Source organism: Microtus oregoni, unplaced genomic scaffold, assembly GCF_018167655.1.
Source record: "Microtus oregoni isolate MIOR12 unplaced genomic scaffold, Mior012 000024F_ref0000369, whole genome shotgun sequence".
NCBI lineage: Eukaryota > Metazoa > Chordata > Mammalia > Rodentia > Cricetidae > Microtus > Microtus oregoni.
The window spans coordinates 437,648-456,698 of NW_024543083.1; the positions used below are offsets into that span (position 1 = coordinate 437,648).

Consider the following 19,051-nt stretch of genomic DNA (forward strand, 5'->3'; position numbering starts at 1 on the left):
ACAGAAAAGCCCAAGCCTTTGTGCCCAATTGACTTAAGTTTACCAACTAGAAGATGGAACCCTGATTGTCATGATAAGGCCATCCACTGCAACATGGGGAACCTACCAGTGAACATGCCCCAGAAAAAGAATGACTCTCCCTCTGCCAGAAACTCTCTGCACTTCAAGCAGCTCCTCAGCCAGGGCTGAGGCTGCGAGATCATTTACTCCAGGAATCCGGTCAGCTTGATCTTACAGAGGTCTTGCGTAGATAACCACAGCTGTCACGAGTTCATACTTGAAATAGCAGAAGACATTCATAGCACTTGTCCCTGTTGTTTGGCTCTTAGTCCCCTCTGCTTCCTCTTCCACTATGTTCTCTGTGCCTTGATGGTGTTGAGGTTAGTATAGACGTCCCAATAGGGACGAAGACCCGGTCTCTCAGTTCTTTGACCAGTTACGAATCTCTGCATTGACTTCTGCCCACTTCCTGCAAAGGGAAGATTCTCTGACCAAGGCTGAGCACAACACAGGTCTATACATAAATGTTCAGAAGACAATTTGACAGTATAATCATTTAACAAAACAATAGTAGCAGGTTCTACTCGACAACTTTTTTTTTTTAACCTGCCCAGCTGTTGGGGAATATGATTTTGAGGTGTGTTACATTTGTTTATACTGTGAACCATTTGTTTCATGATGTGAAGATGTGTTGCTTTTGTTTATGCTGCAGATGTTTAACTCTGTGAAGCTGTGATTCTTGGCCTCTCTAAAATACCCAACGGTCTAATAAAGAGCTGAGCAAACAATAGAGAGGCAGGAGCAAGGATAGGTGGGGCTGGCAGGCAGAGAGTATAGATAGAAGGAGAAAGAAGGAAGAGGAGGAGCAATGAGAAAAGAAGGGGAGGAGGATGGCAGGGGTCAGCCACCCAGCTACCTGGTCACCCAGCCACCCAGCCAGCCAGCCACAGAGTAAAAGTGAAAATAAGATACACAGAAGTAAGAAAAGGAAAAAGTCCAGAGGCAAAAGGTTTTCCGGGAAAATTTAAGAAAAGCTGGCAAGAAACAAGCCAAGCTAAGGCCTTATAAGTAAGACTAAGCCCCACATGAATGGTTTATTTGGAAGCTGGGTGGCAGCACCCCCAAAGAAAAAAAGAACAAAGAGCAAAAAGCCAAGAGAGCATAAGAGTAAAAAACCAAACACAACACCCAGTCATGGCTTTTGACCAGAATTACAGTACCAAGCATGGGATCCCCCTTTTTGGAGTAAGCCTCAAACCCCATCAGCTGCAGCTGCACCACTATTGCCCACCAGTAGGTGCCTGTTGCCTGGCAGGCTGGTGTTGAACCCAGCAAGGTCCGGTGCTGGGCAATACCTCTGATCTCTTTCCCCTTCCAGCCTGCCTAGCCCCTTCCAGCACTGCGAAAGTTTAGTCATAGGGAAGAAGCTTCCTCCAGCATTTTTCTTCTTATGGGAGGTGCTTTCTCACATCTCTGGCTGAGGATAGGCCCAGAATATTTACATGTGAATTTATGGCCATGGAGTTTTGGCTAATCTTGCTTCCTGAGGGTTTTAAGGTGACAATAAGGGAGCAGAGTTCATTTCCTCTTTCTCCTCGCACCCTACATCCATAGGTGATACCTATAGGTGATAGACAGTTATGCAAATGCAGATCTATTTGTCCGAAGATGGCCAGAGGAAAGGTTACATTGTCTGCTGCTTCTCACTAAGTGGATGATGGGAAAATGATGCTGGAAGAGAAAAGAAAAATGGATGAACTCTGAGATCTTAGCTATAAAGATTAAAGTGGAGTGGGAGACATGGAGGATGGCAGCCTTGCATCCTTTAGGAAAAAATATGCTGTGTGACAGATGGTCCTTTTTATTTTCAAGAGATTGACCTGACATTTGCTTTAAATACTAAAACAGCACTTTCGGGGGGGGGGGGGGGAGAAGCTGAAAAGTGGAGGGCAGTGTGAAATTCTACCACTGATCACGTGACACTAAAATCAGGTTGCAAGTAGAAGAAAGCTTCCAAACAGGTCTGCAGACCTAGGAAGCCACTAGAGAGAGGAGGACAGACAGTATGCACGGAGCTTTTAGCTGGTGGTTATACAGAAACTCTCCTTTTCACATTACCCAGCTTCTCAGAAAGGGCAGGGCAGAGAGACTGTTCTTGCAGAGGATTTGGTTCCCAGCACCCACACAGTGGGCTCACAGTCGCCTCTAACTCCAAAGCCAGAAGATGCTGGATTTTAAAAAATGCAGACTTGAGCCAGACAGTGGTGGCACATGCCTTTAGTCCCAGCTCTCTCAGGAGGCAGAGGCAGGAGGATCTCCATGAGTTCAAGGCCAACCTGGTCTACAAGAGCTAGTTCCAGGACAGGCTCCAAAACTGTAGAGAAACCCTGCCTCAAAAAAACAAAACAAAACAAAAAATGCAGAATTGAGAATATTTTTGAGTGTTTTTAAACTCCTTTGTAATGCGGATATGAGGAAACACTACATGCATATGCTGCCTTAGTCTTAGTCTAGTCTGCATTGCTATAACAGCATAGCTGACGAGAGGTACATTGCAAGAAGGGAAGGTGTGACTCGTTCTCAGCTTTAGAGGCCCAAGACCATGCGATTAGCGTCTGTTAATGCCAATGGGGGTTTCTTGGCTACATAACAACAAAGCAGACTCACATTGGGAGCATCCGTGAGAGAGAGATATTAAATAATGACATAGAAAGAAAGACACTAGGGGGAGCCAGACTCAGGATTTTTATAAGAACCCACTCTCAGGCTGTCTATGTTCTTGAGATATTGGTCTACAAGTATCTCACGTAAACATGCTGGCTGCAATTACGGCCATCTCAGTGATGACTCCAACTCGTTCTCAGCTCTATCCATACCCTGGATGATCACCCCAACCGTCAACCTACTCCAGATTGTCCATGCGACTCAGAAAATGGGAACCCATACTGAGGATGCCCGCTCCTTAGGGTTCCACTCTGAAACAGACAAGAGGGCACAAGACGAGAGGCCTTTCTACTTTCACATCCTGGCCCCACTGCTGGCTGGCCGCAGCATGACCCTCAGCCTAGGCAAGACCTGAGTCGAGCCACATGATTAAAAAGTAATAATAAAACACTGTCATTTAAGTCATGAAATGTTGATATGCATTTTAAGTAACAAGGGCTAATTAACCCAGTACGCATATGTATAAGAGAATTGGTCATGTCCCATTTAATTAGTAAAGCCTATTGCTATGGAGCTGGGAAAACACATGGCTAAAGTGCTTGCTGCATGAGTATGAGGACCTGAGTTCGATTCCCCACCTCCCATGGAAAAACCAGATGTGACTTTGTGCAGGAGGGATAGAGATAGGCAGATCTCTAGGGCTTGGTGGCCTAGTCAGGTCCCACTGAGACTCAGCTGGCTGAGACTCCTTGCTTGCTGCTGGGGAAGGAAGAGTCATCTTTCTTTATGCATGTGGCCATTGGTTGCCCACACTCCCACAGATGCCCCCATATCTATGCACGTATAAGATGCACGAACTGGACTCAGTGGGCTATAAAAATAAAAAGATGATGACATGGAATTGGAAGGGGGATATGCTGGAGGGGGGATCGGGGGGTGGATATGACCAAATACATTGTATACAGGTATGAAATTCTCAAACAATAAAACAATCATAGGAAAAATTATTAGAACATTTATTGAGAAAAGAACCCAAGTTAGTCATCCTGAAGAATGACACCATGGTTGACCTCAAGCCTCTCTGTGTACACACACATCCCACACACATGTATATGAACACATGTGTGAGCACACACACCCTCCCCCACCACTATCAATTACATAGCGTCTGTCACCACAGGACTTTAGGTCAATCACAGTGTGTCATTTCTTACCCATGCCCTCACCAAGACTTTTACCTGCTTTTCATGTAGTTCAATATTCACTCATTTCTCTCCAGAAATTTCTGCCCCTCCTAAGGACATACAGTGAGGGACTCGTGTCTCCACCAGGTGGGTTTTGTTGCCCTAAGAACATGTCGTTTTTCACGTCTCTGTGACTAATGAGTAACACAGTCAAGACTTCTGCATCCAAGGTCATTATTTCTCCCAAGAGTTTTCCAGACAGCATCCTCCCCATGGACCCAATCAGCAGGTATTCCCCAGGCCAAAAGGGTGGCAGCATCTGCCAATTCATAAACACACTCTCCTGAACAAGTCAGGCAACCTTATGAGCTGAACTGTCCATGGACTGCACTCCAAGAAAATTGTGTATTCAAGAGATTTAGGGTTCACAAAGCAGAAATCACACGCGGCTCAGAGCTGATAAAGGCTGAGACTCCCCACTACCCAGATGGCCATCCCTCTGGGTTTCCTAAAGAGAGACATCTACTTTGCAAGGTTTTCGTTCTCTTCCCTTCCTGTTTGTTTGTTTGTTTTAAGACAGTGCTGCCCTCAAAACCAAAAAATAATTGAATTCCTAATCTTTCTGGCTCTGCTCCACAGTGCTGGGATTGTGGTCATGCTCTACCTATGACTCAATTCTCCAGCGCAAACCCATAGCTTCCTGTAGCCCGAACAAGTGCTCCGCCAACTGAGCGACACCCCCAACCCTCATTTTCTTCAGATTTTCATTTCCGTTCTGTCATTTGAGCATTGTATCCACTTAACAGTGTCATGGATTATCTCAGCTTGGAATTTTATATCCAGGTTTTCCAATTAGACAAACTTGTTAGGTCTAGAAATGTTTGTTTCTATGTTGAATGATTGAGAAAAATATTTTAAATTAGCTTTGGTATTCTATATAAAAGTTGGCCAGAGCCAAATTCTAAGATTGGGGTAAGCCCTTCTGCAAAATTAGCTCAATTTTGTTTATTTATTTATTTTGCTAACTCAGTTTTAACAGTGGCTACGATTTGAACATATATTTGAACATTCCGTTTGACTAGTGGTAAGAATAACTTGGGACTAAACACAAATGGAGAGAGGGTGAAAGATCAGTTATTGATAATGTCCCTGCTTATATTGACTTGTGGCTGGACATACTGGTTTTGAAACTTACTGACTTATTGACTCTTGTTTTCTCTCCCAGACTTCCAGAACACCAGCTAGACACTGAGGCTACCTGTCACTCCAAGTCACTGGCCCCAGGGTCAATACCACCCTGTGCTCTTCAGAAATACATGACCCATCTTTAACCTACAGTTCATTCATTATAAACATTAGGTGAGTGTAAAGGTTGAAATCCAGTAACATCCAAATATGGACTTGATTAGCTTTTGCTAGTACTATAAAACACACTTTCTCTAAGTGCCTGCTCTGTCCTGTGTGTTTTATGTGGGCCATCTCACTTGCCCTTATAACTCTCCTATGGAATCTGAGCTGCGCCATCAGACAATGGTTTATGAGAACACCCCTGGCCCAGAAGCAAAAGACTGGGGGCAGAGTGTTGCCTGAGCTCACTCAGCTCTGCCCCAGGTCAGGTGTGCTGCTGCAAGACTTGCTGCAGCCCTGTGCAAGCCGCCTTTCCTTTCTGTATCTCAGATTAGGAAAAAAAGAAATGAGGCAGATGCATTTTTCTAAGCCTGCATGAGGGCCATCGTTGGCTTATTTCAACATTTCCAGGCTTGAGGGTGGGGGCGGGGGTGTCCAGGGCACTGGCAGAATGTTTCCCTAGCATACAGGGCAAGGCTCTGGGTTTGATTCTCTGGCACTAAAGGGAGGCATGGGTTGGGGAGAGGGGAGAGAAAAACAGAAGAAGGAAAGAAAGAAAGAAAGAAAGAAAGAAAGAAAGAAAGGAGAAAAGAAAGGAGAGAGGAAGGGAAGAAAGAAAGAAAGAAAGAAAGAAAGAAGAGAGGGAGGGAGGGAGAGAGAGAGAGAGAGAGAGAGAGAGAGAGAGAAGAGAGAGAAGACAGGCATGAAGACAAGGAACATTCTTTTGTCCCTATTAGAGCATTTGGGATTGTCCTAGCTTAACAGGGTCAGGGACCCAAATGTACTCCAGCACCTAGGAGATATTGTGTTACTGTTGATTTAAGTGAACCGAGAGTTGATAAAAGACTTCCCTGATGGCCTCGAGCTTCACAAACAGCTGACAAGTTTTGCGAGTTCGACAGGTTCCCTTCGGAGTGGCTCCCTGAGGTGGAGGAGGCAGCAGGAGCCGGACTGACTGGAGAATGACCCCTTTCAGAGGCTCCCACTTGTAAGCGGCTCTGTTTTACAGCATTCATCTCGCACAGCCCTGACACCTAGCCTAACAACGTTTGCAGCTTGCGGCTCAGCCTGTGTGGAGACAAGGCCCCGAGGAAGTCTGCACACATGCCGGTGGTGTATGGGGCTCCCCTGTTTCTCAGGTCATGGTTGTCTCTGTAAAATTCGCCCCAATTCTGTCGAGGGGAGGCGGTACCGAGGACAACAGAAAATCAGAACGGAACTCTCCAGGACAGCCGCACTCTGTCTTCTACTAAGGAATAACTCCAGTGAGAACATGCCCTGTCCCTTGAGGTACAACAGAGAATTACTGCCTAGGAAAAGAGGCTGTGGTGGCCTTCAAGTCTAGAGGACCTATCAGTCAAAACTTCTGATTCATTTTTATATTTTCAAAAATAACAAACCCTTGAAGGGTGGGGTAATAGTTTCTGCAAAGTGGCTTATCGTTCGTTTTATTTTTTTAAGGCTAAAATTTTCTCCTAAATCCAGTTTAATTCTCCTAGTAAAGCTTACAGTAAGCCACACATAATTGTTGTTTGCGTTTTTAGGCTCCGAGTAGTTCCACACATACCCAGAGTTCACATACCATGACCCTGTAAACATAACATTAGGTCAGAGAATTGTCTTAAGTGCCTAGCAGCCAGGAAAGGGTATGTGGAGCTCCAGGAAGGAAGAGAAATAAAAATGTGTTTCTCAATCCTTCTCAGCAGAGTTGATATGATATTAATAATAACCTACAGGAAAAGACACGGTAAACATTGAGGTCCAAAATAATGCCCGATATGAAGTTTGAGTGTTATGACTGATCCGCATGCTGAATTTTTCTCTTGCTGTATGTTCCTGTAGTGTCTCCATGCCCTGCATACAAATGAAGAACGTCTAGAAATAGAGTAAACACATTTACTGCGTGTGTTTCTATGACTTGCCCGTTGTCACATCAAAACAGACCTTTGCTCTTTTCCACATCAAATTGGGTGTAGCTGTGGCCATAATGACTGTATGCAGGCAATTATGAAAGCAAAGTGTTTGTCATAAGGTCGCAAGATTGGCAGGCGTGGCCGCTGGCTCACAACTTTGAGGCAGACGCAAGAGGGTCTTTGGGACCCTGTATGTGTAAACCAGCGTGGTTTACATTGAAGCTCCAGGCCACCCAGAGTGACAATAATGAGACCCTGTCAAAGTAAAAAAAAAAAAAAAAGTGAAAAAGGTTTTTCTTCAGTGGGAAAAAAAAATTAGAGCAACTTAATTCTTAAATCATTGTTTTGTTTTGAGAAAGGAACTACATCAAAGTTCAAAAGAAACAAATCACCTGTAATCCCATCCTGGCAGGGTGACCCAAGATGACATTTGGGGCATTCACTTTTAACATTTTCTATTTCACACTCTGGTGAATCTCCTCCTAGCAAATATTCCCATAATTGCTGTTCATTTTTTTTGAAAGAAAATGCTAATTTAAAGTAAAAGAACAGTCACACAATGAAGCTCCAAAAAACAGGCCTCACCCCATCACTGGAGTAAGGGCTCCTTTTTCTCTTCCTCCAGCAGAACTAAGGAGTTTTTGTTTTGTTTTGTTTTTTGAGACAGAGGTCTTACTTTGTTGCCATGGCTGTCCTGGAACTTTCCAGCAAGAAATTTATTCCAGTTCTAACCCAAACTGAGTGCTATTTTTCCCCTTTCACCATTCACTATGCTAATCTGTTTTGCATTTATGAAGAAAAGGTCACGTGACTTGTCGCCCTGAAGCTCGCTCTTCGTGGGTTTCTCTTCTCTGTGATTCCATGCGTTCTTTGTCCATGTTCACCACGGTACTGAGCTTTCTTATTGTTTCCTATATACGTACAAAACACTAGCTTCTTTCCTGATGCGTAAGTTAATTTTTCTTCTAATTTTGTTTGGAATTTCCTCTGTCTGACATCAAAACTCTTTGAACTTTCATCCACTAAGCTTTTTTCTCCACAGCTGTCGTCTCTCCATAGACTGTGCATAGCTCTTCACCTTACTGCCCTCAGGGTCTAAATGCATTTGTTTGACTATGTCATTACGTAGCGGGGTTAGGCAGTTTCTTGTTGCTACAGAACATCTGTGGTACCTAACTTCTAAGATGGAAAGGTTTAAGGATGGAAAGATGGCTTGGTGGGCAGGAGCCCAGTTATGGAGATCTGAGCTTGGATTCTAGTTTCCAGGCAAAATTGTGTGTGGCCACCTGTGCCTATAGCCACATCACTGTGGAGAGCAGAAACAGGAATATTATTGGGACTTTAGAGCTACCAGCCTAAGAAATCCTGTTTCAAAGAAATTGGGTGGAGGGTGGTAGAACAAATACCTTCTTCGGATCTCTGTAGGTACACACACACACACACACACACACAGCCACACACACAGAGTCACACATAATAGCACACACATACACAGTCACACAAATAGTCACACAGACATACAGAGTCACATAGCCATACACAGTCACACATACACACACCACAGTCGCACTATCTCACACACGCAGTCATACAATTATACATACAGGCACACACAGAGTTACACACTGTAACACACACAATCAATAAAACACACAGTCACACAGCCACACACACAGTATTGCACACATACAGTCCCACAGGCATACATATGCACAGACACACACACAGAGTCACACACACAGACACAGAGTCCTGCACACACACAGATACACACACATCAAAGTCAAACATACCAAAATCATACAACAGTTACACACTCAGAAACATACATGAAATCATGCCCACATACAGAGTAATATACTCATCCACACACAGATATACATACACACACCAAAGTTGCACACACAGTCTCGTCGCACACCCATGCAGTCAACACACAAAAGGAGAGATACTGTGGCCACAGTTTCGGGGGTTCTGATCTATGCTGGTTCATTCCCTTGGCTTTGACCTATGGTAAGACTACATCTTAGTGTGTGCTCATGACCTGGAGGAAACCTCATCTCATGGCCAGGAAGTTAAAACAAGAAAAACAAAGCTTTGGCAAACAAACACAATGATGTGTTACTGAGCTATTTGGTGGCTACTTCTAAGTCAAGGTTTTATTTGTAGTCTATGATATTAGGTACGTGTGGCAGCTAGGAAAGATGACCAGCAGGCTCTAGGTCCTCTGTCCTCTGTTGGGATGCCAACAGTCTCCGGCAGGGTCATTCATTCTGTTCAGGCTGCTTCCGTGTAACTAAACAGCAGAGGAAAAGCTGTAGTCTAACTCCTTTCCGGTTTAACTTGTGTTCTCAACCTTCCTGAACTGGATTTACCATAGGAAGGCAAGCAGTCGTGTTCAAAGGACTGTAAAATAGGAACCTGAAGACATCTGAGGGTGGCAAACTAATTGGTTGGTGACTTCTCTTTCCCCGCCACACTTGGAGGTGTGCCTTTCCACAATGAAATCGGTGCAGAAGGCCATGACTTTGTACGAGGCTGGGGTCCAGCCTGTGGAGGTTAACGGGGAGCTAGCTAGTGTGAGTTCGTAGAAACAGTGACTGGATGCTCACAATCCATCCCGAGCCCTGGGGCATCAACAGATCCTCACAGGACGGCAGGGCCCTCTCAGAAAGGAAACTCTAAGGCCAGGTGGAACAGGTCGTACTCTCATTAGGGATGCACTCTTGCAGTTCTGATTCCGGGTTTGGTTCTCAGCCTCAACTCTGAGCCTGTGGAACAAAGAGGCCAGCTCCGTGGTCTCCTGCTATGCTCAGTAAATCTCCTCTTTCCTATTTTGCAGCAGAAGCAAACTTCCCCACGCTTCCATAGGTTTTTGTGCCCTGATAATAGGTTTCTCTGCCAATGCAGTAAGCCAGATTAAGGTGAATTTAAAAAGACCAGGTTTATTGGACCAAACCCTCCAGGGTGATATTTCCAGCATCCCAGAGATGAAGGGTGAACAGAAGAAATCACACGGCTGGTCTAGAGGAGGGGACTTAAATACCCTGTAAGGCAAGGTCTCAGCAGCTAGCAGCATTGAAGAAGGAGCTTGGACTTTTGGCAGTTTTTCTGAGAGGGTGAGGTTTGAAGAGAGAAGGTTAGGGCCAAGCTGGTGGTTCCAATGGAACAGTCTTGAGTTCCTGGACCTAGCCTGTTGTTCCTTATTTACTATGCTAGAGTGAAACAAAACCTCAAATAAACAGACTTGCTTGTGGCTGTGTGTGCAAGCGTCTATTTGGACCAGGCAGCCATTCCTAAGAGGATTTTGTGGACACCATATGGAAGAACACATAGCAGGAAGAGACAGAATCAATTGGTTGAATGAGCCAGCATCTGAGAATGGTCTCAAGGAGGGAGCAGAGAGGATGAGCAGTCTCTAGCTCTCAGGACCACAGGCTGGGTAGAACTGAAGTTCAAAGGGGTGTGACCAGTGTGCTGACGGAAGTGGGGTGGCGGAAGTTCGACTGCCAGAGAAAATGAAAATCAGTCAAAGATCTGAACTGTGCCCCCTGGCTCAGCAGGAGCAGATGGGCTACTGGGGAAGAAAACAGTGTATGCAGAGCTTCAGAAGTGAAAGGGAACACGAGCCTTGGATTATAGTATAAGGAGGTAGAAATTGTGAGGACGGAAACAAGAAGCCAGGATGGAAGACAGAGCGAGGGCTGGCTTGTGCAAGGTCTCCCAAAGGATTAACACAGCACCGGATTCCACTAAAATCCCACCAGCAAGGTTCACAGACTGCTGGTCAGCTTAAAGAGCCCATCCAGAGGAAGTAAGGAGGAGAGAGAAGTAGAAAGAACCAGAGAGAAGACTTTGGAAGCATTGTAGACAGGGTTCCTTCCTTCCCTTGGCAAATGATACCCGGGGCTTGTTCACTCCACGAGGATAAGATGTTGGAAGATGATTCAAGTCATAAAATGTTCATGATGTCCCCATGCTCTTCTCACACACAATAAGTCTGATCCTAAGGTAGAAGAGAATTATGAAGTACATTCAAAAGCAGAAAATATGCCCCCTAGCTGGAGAACATTCTGGGGCCTCGTAAGCTAGTGGGGGGTTCACTGTTTCCATAGAGAGCCCCATTCAGTGGGTCTGGAATGCGGCTCAGGAACCTGTTTGCCCAAGCATCCCCCGTGGTCCCTGTGATCAATCAGGAAAGTTGCTGATTGCCCTGTGACAAGTCAAAATTCTATTCCAGGCTACATACATCACGTACCTCCAGGTACAAAATGCTAGACGTCACAAACCATTCCGTATCGATAGAAAGCAGGTAGGTGGCTCCCGAGGATTGCCTGGCAAGGGAGAGAGAAGATGGCTCACTAGAGGGAAACTTAGAGTGTCGTAGACATGCTTTCATCTTGGTTACCCTCGTGTCCCTCCTTACCACAGTTTCTTCCCTCTGCTACACCCTTTCACTGTCACACACTGCCTCACCAGAGCTGGGGAAACAGGAAGTTATCGTGAGCCCAAAAAGTATTTCCTCTTCAGCCAAGTCGTCATAGCAAGAACAGAAAAAGTGACGAACCTAATCTGAGTAGTTAAAATTATGTGACCTCATCCCAGGACTTGATCCTTTTCAGGAAATCATCTGCTGTCTCACCATTGAAAGATTTAAGGTGTGAATTGGGATCTTTGCAGGTTTCATGACATATGGGTGAGGTCCAAACTATGGCAGGAAAGGGACAAATAGATCACGTGGACAGAGAGTGAGTGTGAAGTTTTATTGAAAGGGGTGTATCACAGAAAGAGAGAGAGAAGAGGGAGAAGGAACCTCAGATCCTTCCAACTCAAATGCATCAGGGTCAGGTACAAAGAAAAATGACGCTGGGCAGTGGTGGCGCACGCCTTTAATTCCAGCACTAAGGAGGCAGAGGCAGGCAGAGTTCAAGACCACCCTGGCCTACAAGAGCTAGTTCCTTGGAGTTGTGGGAGGAGACCAGTTTACCTCAGCAGGGAGAGATTTTTGGGGGAGTGGGCGGAGCAATCAGAAGTCCCACGGCTGATGTAGGAAAGTAAACGGATGCTACTTTATTTCCCATATCATGCTGCAATTCCATTTGTGGCCATAACTCAGAAGAATTAAAAGTTGGGCTCAAAATGATGCCAAGACATCATCTTCACAGCACAGTGCACCAGAGCTAAAAGGTTGAACTTACCCAGCATCTACTGGGAGATGAAGAGCTAAACACAACGGCACAAACACCATAGGAAACACTTCCACTTAGAGAAAAGAAGAAAATTGTAACACACATTACTGTTGGGTCCAAAGGTAACTCCATTTCCCCAAATTCTGGCTGTTACCCAAAAGCCGGCATTCCTCAGGAAATTGTGAAGTTGGTCCCTCTACCAACAGGAGCCATTTTTCTCAGCACTGGCAGAAGGGATCCTATTAGCATACAAACTGGCAAGTTGGCCTCCAGGCTCCCTCAGCATCACAAATACTTCTTCCAAATGTCAGTGTCTATTAAAGCATCCCAGGTCTTCTCACCTCCTCCCTGACCCTAAACTTCTCCAGCTCATGACTTCCCTCCCTGCAGTTACTCATTCTCCTTTTAATCCTGCTGTTTCAGCTCTCTCTCTCTTTTCTTTTGCCCGCTCTCTTTTTGTCTTCCACTCTGCCCACTCTCTCTGTCTCCCCCACCCACCCCCACGCTGTGCAGCTTCTCTCATGCTCAGTTCTGTTCTACTGGCCCACGTTCAGTCTACAACTTTCTCTACCTGCTCTGGCCTCGTCCAGATGCCTCTGTTTAGCAGACAGTTTCAGTTTGAAACCATCCCGAAAGTTCTGGAGCAGGGTGGCGTCAATAGTTGAGCAATGGGAGTGTCCTCCACGCTGCAAACCTGTGCCGTTAACAAGGAGGAAAACAGTAAATTTTATGGCAGGTCCATGTGCTGATTGTTTTCCACCAGCTTGTTTCTGGTTTGCACCAACAAACCAGAGCTTCTATCGGATTGACCTGCCAGCCTATCCATGGGGTCATTTCTTGATTAGTGACCGATGTGGGAGGGCCCAGCCACTCCTGGGCAAGTGATCCTGGGTTGTATAAGAAAGCAAACTGCTCAAGACTGAGTGTCAAGCCAGCACTCCACGACCTCTGCTTCAGTTCCTGCCTGCAGGTTCTAGCTCCCAGGTCCTGCCCTGATTTACCTCAACAATGGGAGGTGAAGTCATATATGTGACATTCCCTTCCCAAATTGGTTTTGGTTGGTGTTTTATCGCACCAACAGAAAACAAACTAGGGCAGCACCCTTATTCACGATTTAATTTTTTATGGCTAAGCGACTAAGAACGAATATTGCTCTTGCATAGGGTAAGGTTTTGGTTCTTAGCACCCACTTCTAGTGGCTCACGACCACCTCAAGCTACGGTTCTGGGGATTCGGTGTCACCATCTCCCCTCTTGTGTGCACATATAAACACACCACACAGGGACATAGACACACTTATGCATTGTTTAAAAATAATTTTTAAAATTTTAATTAAAAATATGTGTTTTAAAAAAATTAACCCTGAAAGTAGTGCCTCGCCTCCCTGAGATTGTTCACTGTAGAATGTTCAAAATTACTACAGCACTAAGTTGACTGATTTTACCAAATAGTTTTATTATAACAAATTATATAAAAAAGTATTTCTGCTGGGCGATGGTGGCACACGCCTTTAATCCCAGCACTCGGGAGGCAGAGGCAGGCGGATCTCTGTGAGTTCGAGATCAGCCTGGTCTACAGAGCTAGTTCCAGGACAGGCTCCAAAGCTACAGAGAAACCCTGTCTCGAAAAACCAAAAAAAAAAAAAAAAAATACAGAAAAAATGTAAAAGAACATTTTAAAGTAAAAGCATGACTAGTCCAAATATAAAGAAAATACGTACTAAATACTTGATGGTATATAAGGAGGGAAACAGTTTAGTGTGAAGAGCAAAGGGGAAGGCAGATAGCTCACACACAGGCAAGCAAAAGCTCAGATGAATGCCAGTGTCAGCCCAAGTGGTGTTCAATGAGCAAAACATGTATTGATGCCATAATGAAACCCATGATTTGTGCAATTATGTAAACATTATACAAAACTTTAAGAAAGACCTAAACAGGTGCGTTGTAAACCCTATATTCTGTCAAATTGGATTATTAAAGGCTGTACACTAAATCGATGACATCAGGAGTTACTAGTTAGTGCCTACCTTTGCCAAGGCAGATTTTCAAACTTTCATTTTATCAATCAAGAAGAATAAAGTGCTTCTTCTAATTATATTTCTTTGATTACGAGTTTGTCTTTTTACGTGCAAAAAAGCTAGTTGGCATTCTTTGGGCAATAACCAATCATATTCCATCCCTTTGTGTTTATCTGAAGCCTTAATTTCAGAGTAAACAAAACTATGGATTTTTTGCAATACATTACAGGCTTGCTAAGTCCTGAACGGAACAATCATGCAGTTATCTTATTCACTTGAAGTTTTATTTTTACAAGCTCCTAAAGCCAGAAACACTCCCCCTTTCTTATGAGTTGAACTTCATGCGGAGTTTGGAGTCTTTGTCAAACATACCTAGCAAGGTTTCCATAGCGCAACTGTTTGGATACTCCCTGAGCCTGGGAACTGTGGTGCACACCGGTCCTGTGCATCCTGGGAGGATGCGAGCGGCAGCGCAAAACTTTCAGGGGACACTGATCACCATCTGGGAGTGGAGGAAGACTTAAGTCGGCAGGGCCCGTGGGCAGTCGGATGGCTAGGGGTCGGGGTGGGGAATAGGGTGAACAGAGATGGACCAGGAAGAGAGGAAGGTGCACAGCCAAGCGACAGGTGAGGCTACACCAACAGCCCGCCCCCTTCGTCCTGCCCATAAGAGTGTGGGCGGCGCCACGGAACCAGGGCGGGGCGACCTTTGCTCGAGCCCTAAGCCATTGGGGCGGGCGGGGCGAAGTGGCCAGGCCGGGTGGGGTGTCCGAGTCCTCAGAGTCCGAGGTCGCCTCTTGCCAGGTGGCCCTGCCGCTGCTGCCCCTCCCATAGGGTTGGGTTTGGCAGCGAGGACCGCACCTGGGTGTGCGGTTTCGGTGTGACCCGACTCGGAACCAGTTTCGATTAGAGACAGCGGCTGGGAGAGAGGGCGGAGCGTTCGGGACGAGTGAGAGGAGGGGACCTGGTGCGAGAGGCTCAGTGGGGACGGTCCGGCGCGGGAGACAAAGAGCGTCCAGAGAGCGCACGGAGCATCGCTGCTTTCCAGCCAGGCAGCGTCGCAGACTTGGGGACCTCGGGTCCGGGGTGCGTTACGGAGCAGGCACGGGTGCTGGGGACCCGCGAAGCTACGAGGGATGCGGACTCCGGTGGTGATGATTCTGGGCATGGTGTTCACGCCCTGTGGGCTGCTGCTCAATCTCATCAGTACACTGACACCGGGCTGGCGGCTGGTGAAGGGCTTTCTGGACCAGCCAGTGGACGTGGTGCTGTACCAGGGTCTGTGGGACATATGTCGCGAACAGAGCAGTCGGGAGCGCGAGTGCGGCCAGCGCGACGAGTTGAACTACTTCCAAACCCAGCCTGTACAGGCGGTCCGGGGACTCATGGTCACGTCACTGGCCATCACCGCCGTGGGGCTGCTGCTGGCGTCGCTCGGGGTGCGCTGCTGGCAAGAAGAGCCCCACTTCGGACTAGCTGGCCTCTCGGGCATCGTACTTTTCGTCGCGGGCCTCTTCAGTCTCGTCCCAGTCTCTTGGTACAACCACTTCTTGGGGGACCGCAACGTCCTACCCGCCCCGGACAGCCCGGTCACCGTGCAAGTCAGCTATAGCCTGGTGCTGGGCTACCTAGGCAGTTGCTTGCTGCTGCTGGGAGGCTTCTCGCTGGCGCTCAGCTTTGCGCCCTGGTGCGAAGAGCGCTGTCGCCGCTGTCGCAAGGCGCCCCCCGCAGGCCCGCGCCGCAGCAGCATCAGCACCGTCTATGTGGACTGGCCGGAGCCCGCGCTCACACCAGCCATCAAGTACTACAGCGAGGGCCAACATCGGCCCCCTCCTGCCGCCGAGCAACGGACCACCAGCAAACTTAAGGTCGGATTCCCGATGCCACGGCCGCCCCCCAAGTCCTACACCAATCCAATGGATGTGCTTGACGGAGAAGAGAAGACATCCACCTCCCAAGGCGGTTCCTCCTCTCTCAGTACTCGGCCCTGCCACAGTTCGCTGCCCTGCGACTCAGACCTATAGATGCAGCTCACCTACAGTCTACCTGAGCACCGCATGGGGTCTGAAGGTGACTTGAACTTGTGTGTTGCCATGATGTCTGCAACCAGAACCCTGAACACCTTTCTGTTTGGAGGGCAAACCTTCCTTTCTGAAGGCTGAACTCCTACCCAGATACTAGGCTGGGTTCACTTACTTTTAAGGAGTTTCGGTTTTCTCCAGAGGGAACAGGTCTTCTCAGGCAGAGACGAGAGAGGGTGACGTTTTGCATACTGTTTAATCGCAGTAGCAGCAACAACAAAATCGCAACCAGGCAACAGGTCTTAAAAAGTTGTAACATCTTGAAAGTACAGTGTTCTAAGTTACCCATGAGTCTTTATAAACATCGCTGTTGAGGTGGTTTGGGGATTTTGTTTGTTTGTTTGTTCCCCCTCCTTGCTTCAGTTTCTGGAGAACTCAAATTGCCAAAAACTGTAAATCTGTTTGGCTGTGTTCGAAGGATGTTCTGTAAAACCAGCAGCTTCAATGGCTTTTATGAAGTGAAGTAACTCGTTCAACTCATATTTATATGTCTTCGTGTATATGTACTATTTATCTTTTCTAACCACTTATTTCTATGTAGGAGGTTGAGCTTATTCAAGAAATTGTCTTCCAGAAGCCAGGAGAATAAAAAACTTGACACTAGCCGGGCGGTGGTGGCGCACGCCTTAATCCCAGCACTCGGGAGGCAGAGGCAGGCGGATCTCTGTGAGTTCGAGACCAGCCTGGTCTACAGAGCGAGTTCCAGGACAGGCTCCAAAGCCACAGAGAAACCCTGTCTCGAAAAACCAAAAAAAAAAAAAAAAAAAAAAAAAAAAAAAAAAACTTGACACTACACTGTACTGTTTGTTCCCTAGATACCTCACCCCTGAACAGAGATACATTTTATACAAAACCAAACTGTTAAGTTGCATTTGGCTCAAGTCCATATGTACATATCTTATTTATAAATAAAAATTTTAAACATCAGTCTCAGTATCCCTACAAAAGCTTGTCTCCAGTGTCACTGTTGGGACTTTCAGCATTTGGGACTAGCAGGTTCCTGGCGGCTTAGGCGCCCTGTCTACAATCAGGCATTCACATCTTGGCCCTTCTCCTCCTAAGATTACTGAAAGGAGCCAAGGGGCCCCACTCAAGTCCCGAATTGCTTTGTTTTCAGGCTCAGCTTGTTTTCAGTGCCAGCCAAGTCTATTGTTGGAAAAAAAAAAAAAAACCCGAGAGGCACCAGTTTCGGGATGAGGGTAGAAGTCCACTCCTCCTCTTGCCCAGGTACTTTATGTCCCAGGCGGGCAGCTGTGTTCCATGGCTTGCTAAGCAATGGAGTTCAAAGTGCCTGTAACTGAACCAAATCTGTTATTTAAAGTAATGAAGTGGGAACCAGGCATTCAGGCAGCCCTGACCACGGCAAGTGGCAGTCGAAGGGACTGACGCTTAGGGAGGACTGAGAAGGTGGGAATTTACCACCCTAGCCACTTAGGAGTGAAACCAACTTTTGCCCCCCCCCCCCCTTGAGGACCCCTATGTTAACATGCAGGCATATCACTTTCCAAACACAAATACCCAGGTGGCAGCCCCTGACACTGCTTCAAAAGTAGATCCCAGAAGACCCCAGTACAGTGATTCTCAACCTACAGCTAGCGGCCCCTTTGGGAATCACCTATCAGATATCCCGAATATCAGATACTTACAATTCATAACACTATGAAAATAATGAACTAATTTTATGGTGGGCATCATGTACAACATGAAGACCTGCATCACAGGGTCACAGCATTAGGGAGACTGAGAACCACTGTGGCAGGGTATATGGTCCTGGAGGCACTCCAGGTGGCAAAGCTCCAGCTGGGACTTTGCTTCATTTAATTGCAGTTGGAGGCAGGAGGCCATTCGTCAACAGACCTCTGAGCACCTGCTGATAGACACTTTAGAAGGTGGCAGCTTACTATCTGTCTGTATTAGTTAGGGTTTCTGTTGCTGTGGTGAGACACCATGACCACAGCAAGCTGGGGAGAAAAGGGGTTATTTGGCTTACACTTCCACATCATAGTCCATTGTTGGAGGGAGTCAGGACAGGAACTCAAACAGAGCAGGAACCTGGAAGCAGGAGTTGAGGCAGGAGCTGATACAGAGACTATGGAGGGTGCTGCTTACTGACTTGATCCTCATGGCTTGTCTGGTCTACTTTCTTATAGAACCTGGGACCACCAGTCCAGGGATGACCCCACCCACAATGGAATGGACTCTTTCCTTATCAATCACTAATAAAGATAATGCTCCACAGACAGATTTTATGGAGGCATTTTCTCAGTTGGAGTTCCCGCCTTTCAGATAATTCTAGCTTATGTCAAGTTACCATATTCCCAGCCAGTATACTTTGCTGCAGAGCTAGGATAGACAGTGTAGCCCAGGTGTATTTAGCTCCCACTTCGAAGACAGCAGTTGGAGGCTGAAGCCCAAAGGTAGCCAATAATGTGGAGGTCCTGGTTTCTTGAGTTTTACCTGCTCTTGGCTCCAAGTACTGCTGGTGTATGCTAATACTGAGCAAAGTTGGTCTCTTCTGCCTTTTACTCCCTCACAGTTATTCTCCCTGATTTATAGGCAAACACCTTTTCTGTGATGATTAATATTGGATCACTGAAAGCTAAAACTATTCCCCCTCCCTGCATCAGCAGAAGTGGATCCAAACCTCCCTTTTTAA

The 19,051-nt window shown here is 46.5% G+C and overlaps 1 protein-coding gene across 1 annotated transcript; it reads left to right on the forward strand.

The window, feature by feature from the left end:
• Window positions 1–15,113: 15,113 nt before the first annotated feature.
• Cldn23 (claudin 23) lies at window positions 15,114–17,322 on the forward strand. The gene has a single exon (XM_041673816.1). The coding sequence runs from the start codon at window positions 15,451–15,453 to the stop codon at window positions 16,336–16,338; it is 888 nt and encodes a 295-aa protein (XP_041529750.1). The 5' UTR covers window positions 15,114–15,450; the 3' UTR covers window positions 16,339–17,322.
• The last annotated feature ends 1,729 nt before the right edge of the window (window positions 17,323–19,051 follow it).

What these genes read in the sequence shown, in the direction of transcription:
- Cldn23 (XM_041673816.1), top strand. Translation starts at nt 15,451, where the DNA reads ATGCGGACTCCGGTGGTGATGATTCTGGGCATGGTGTTCACGCCCTGT.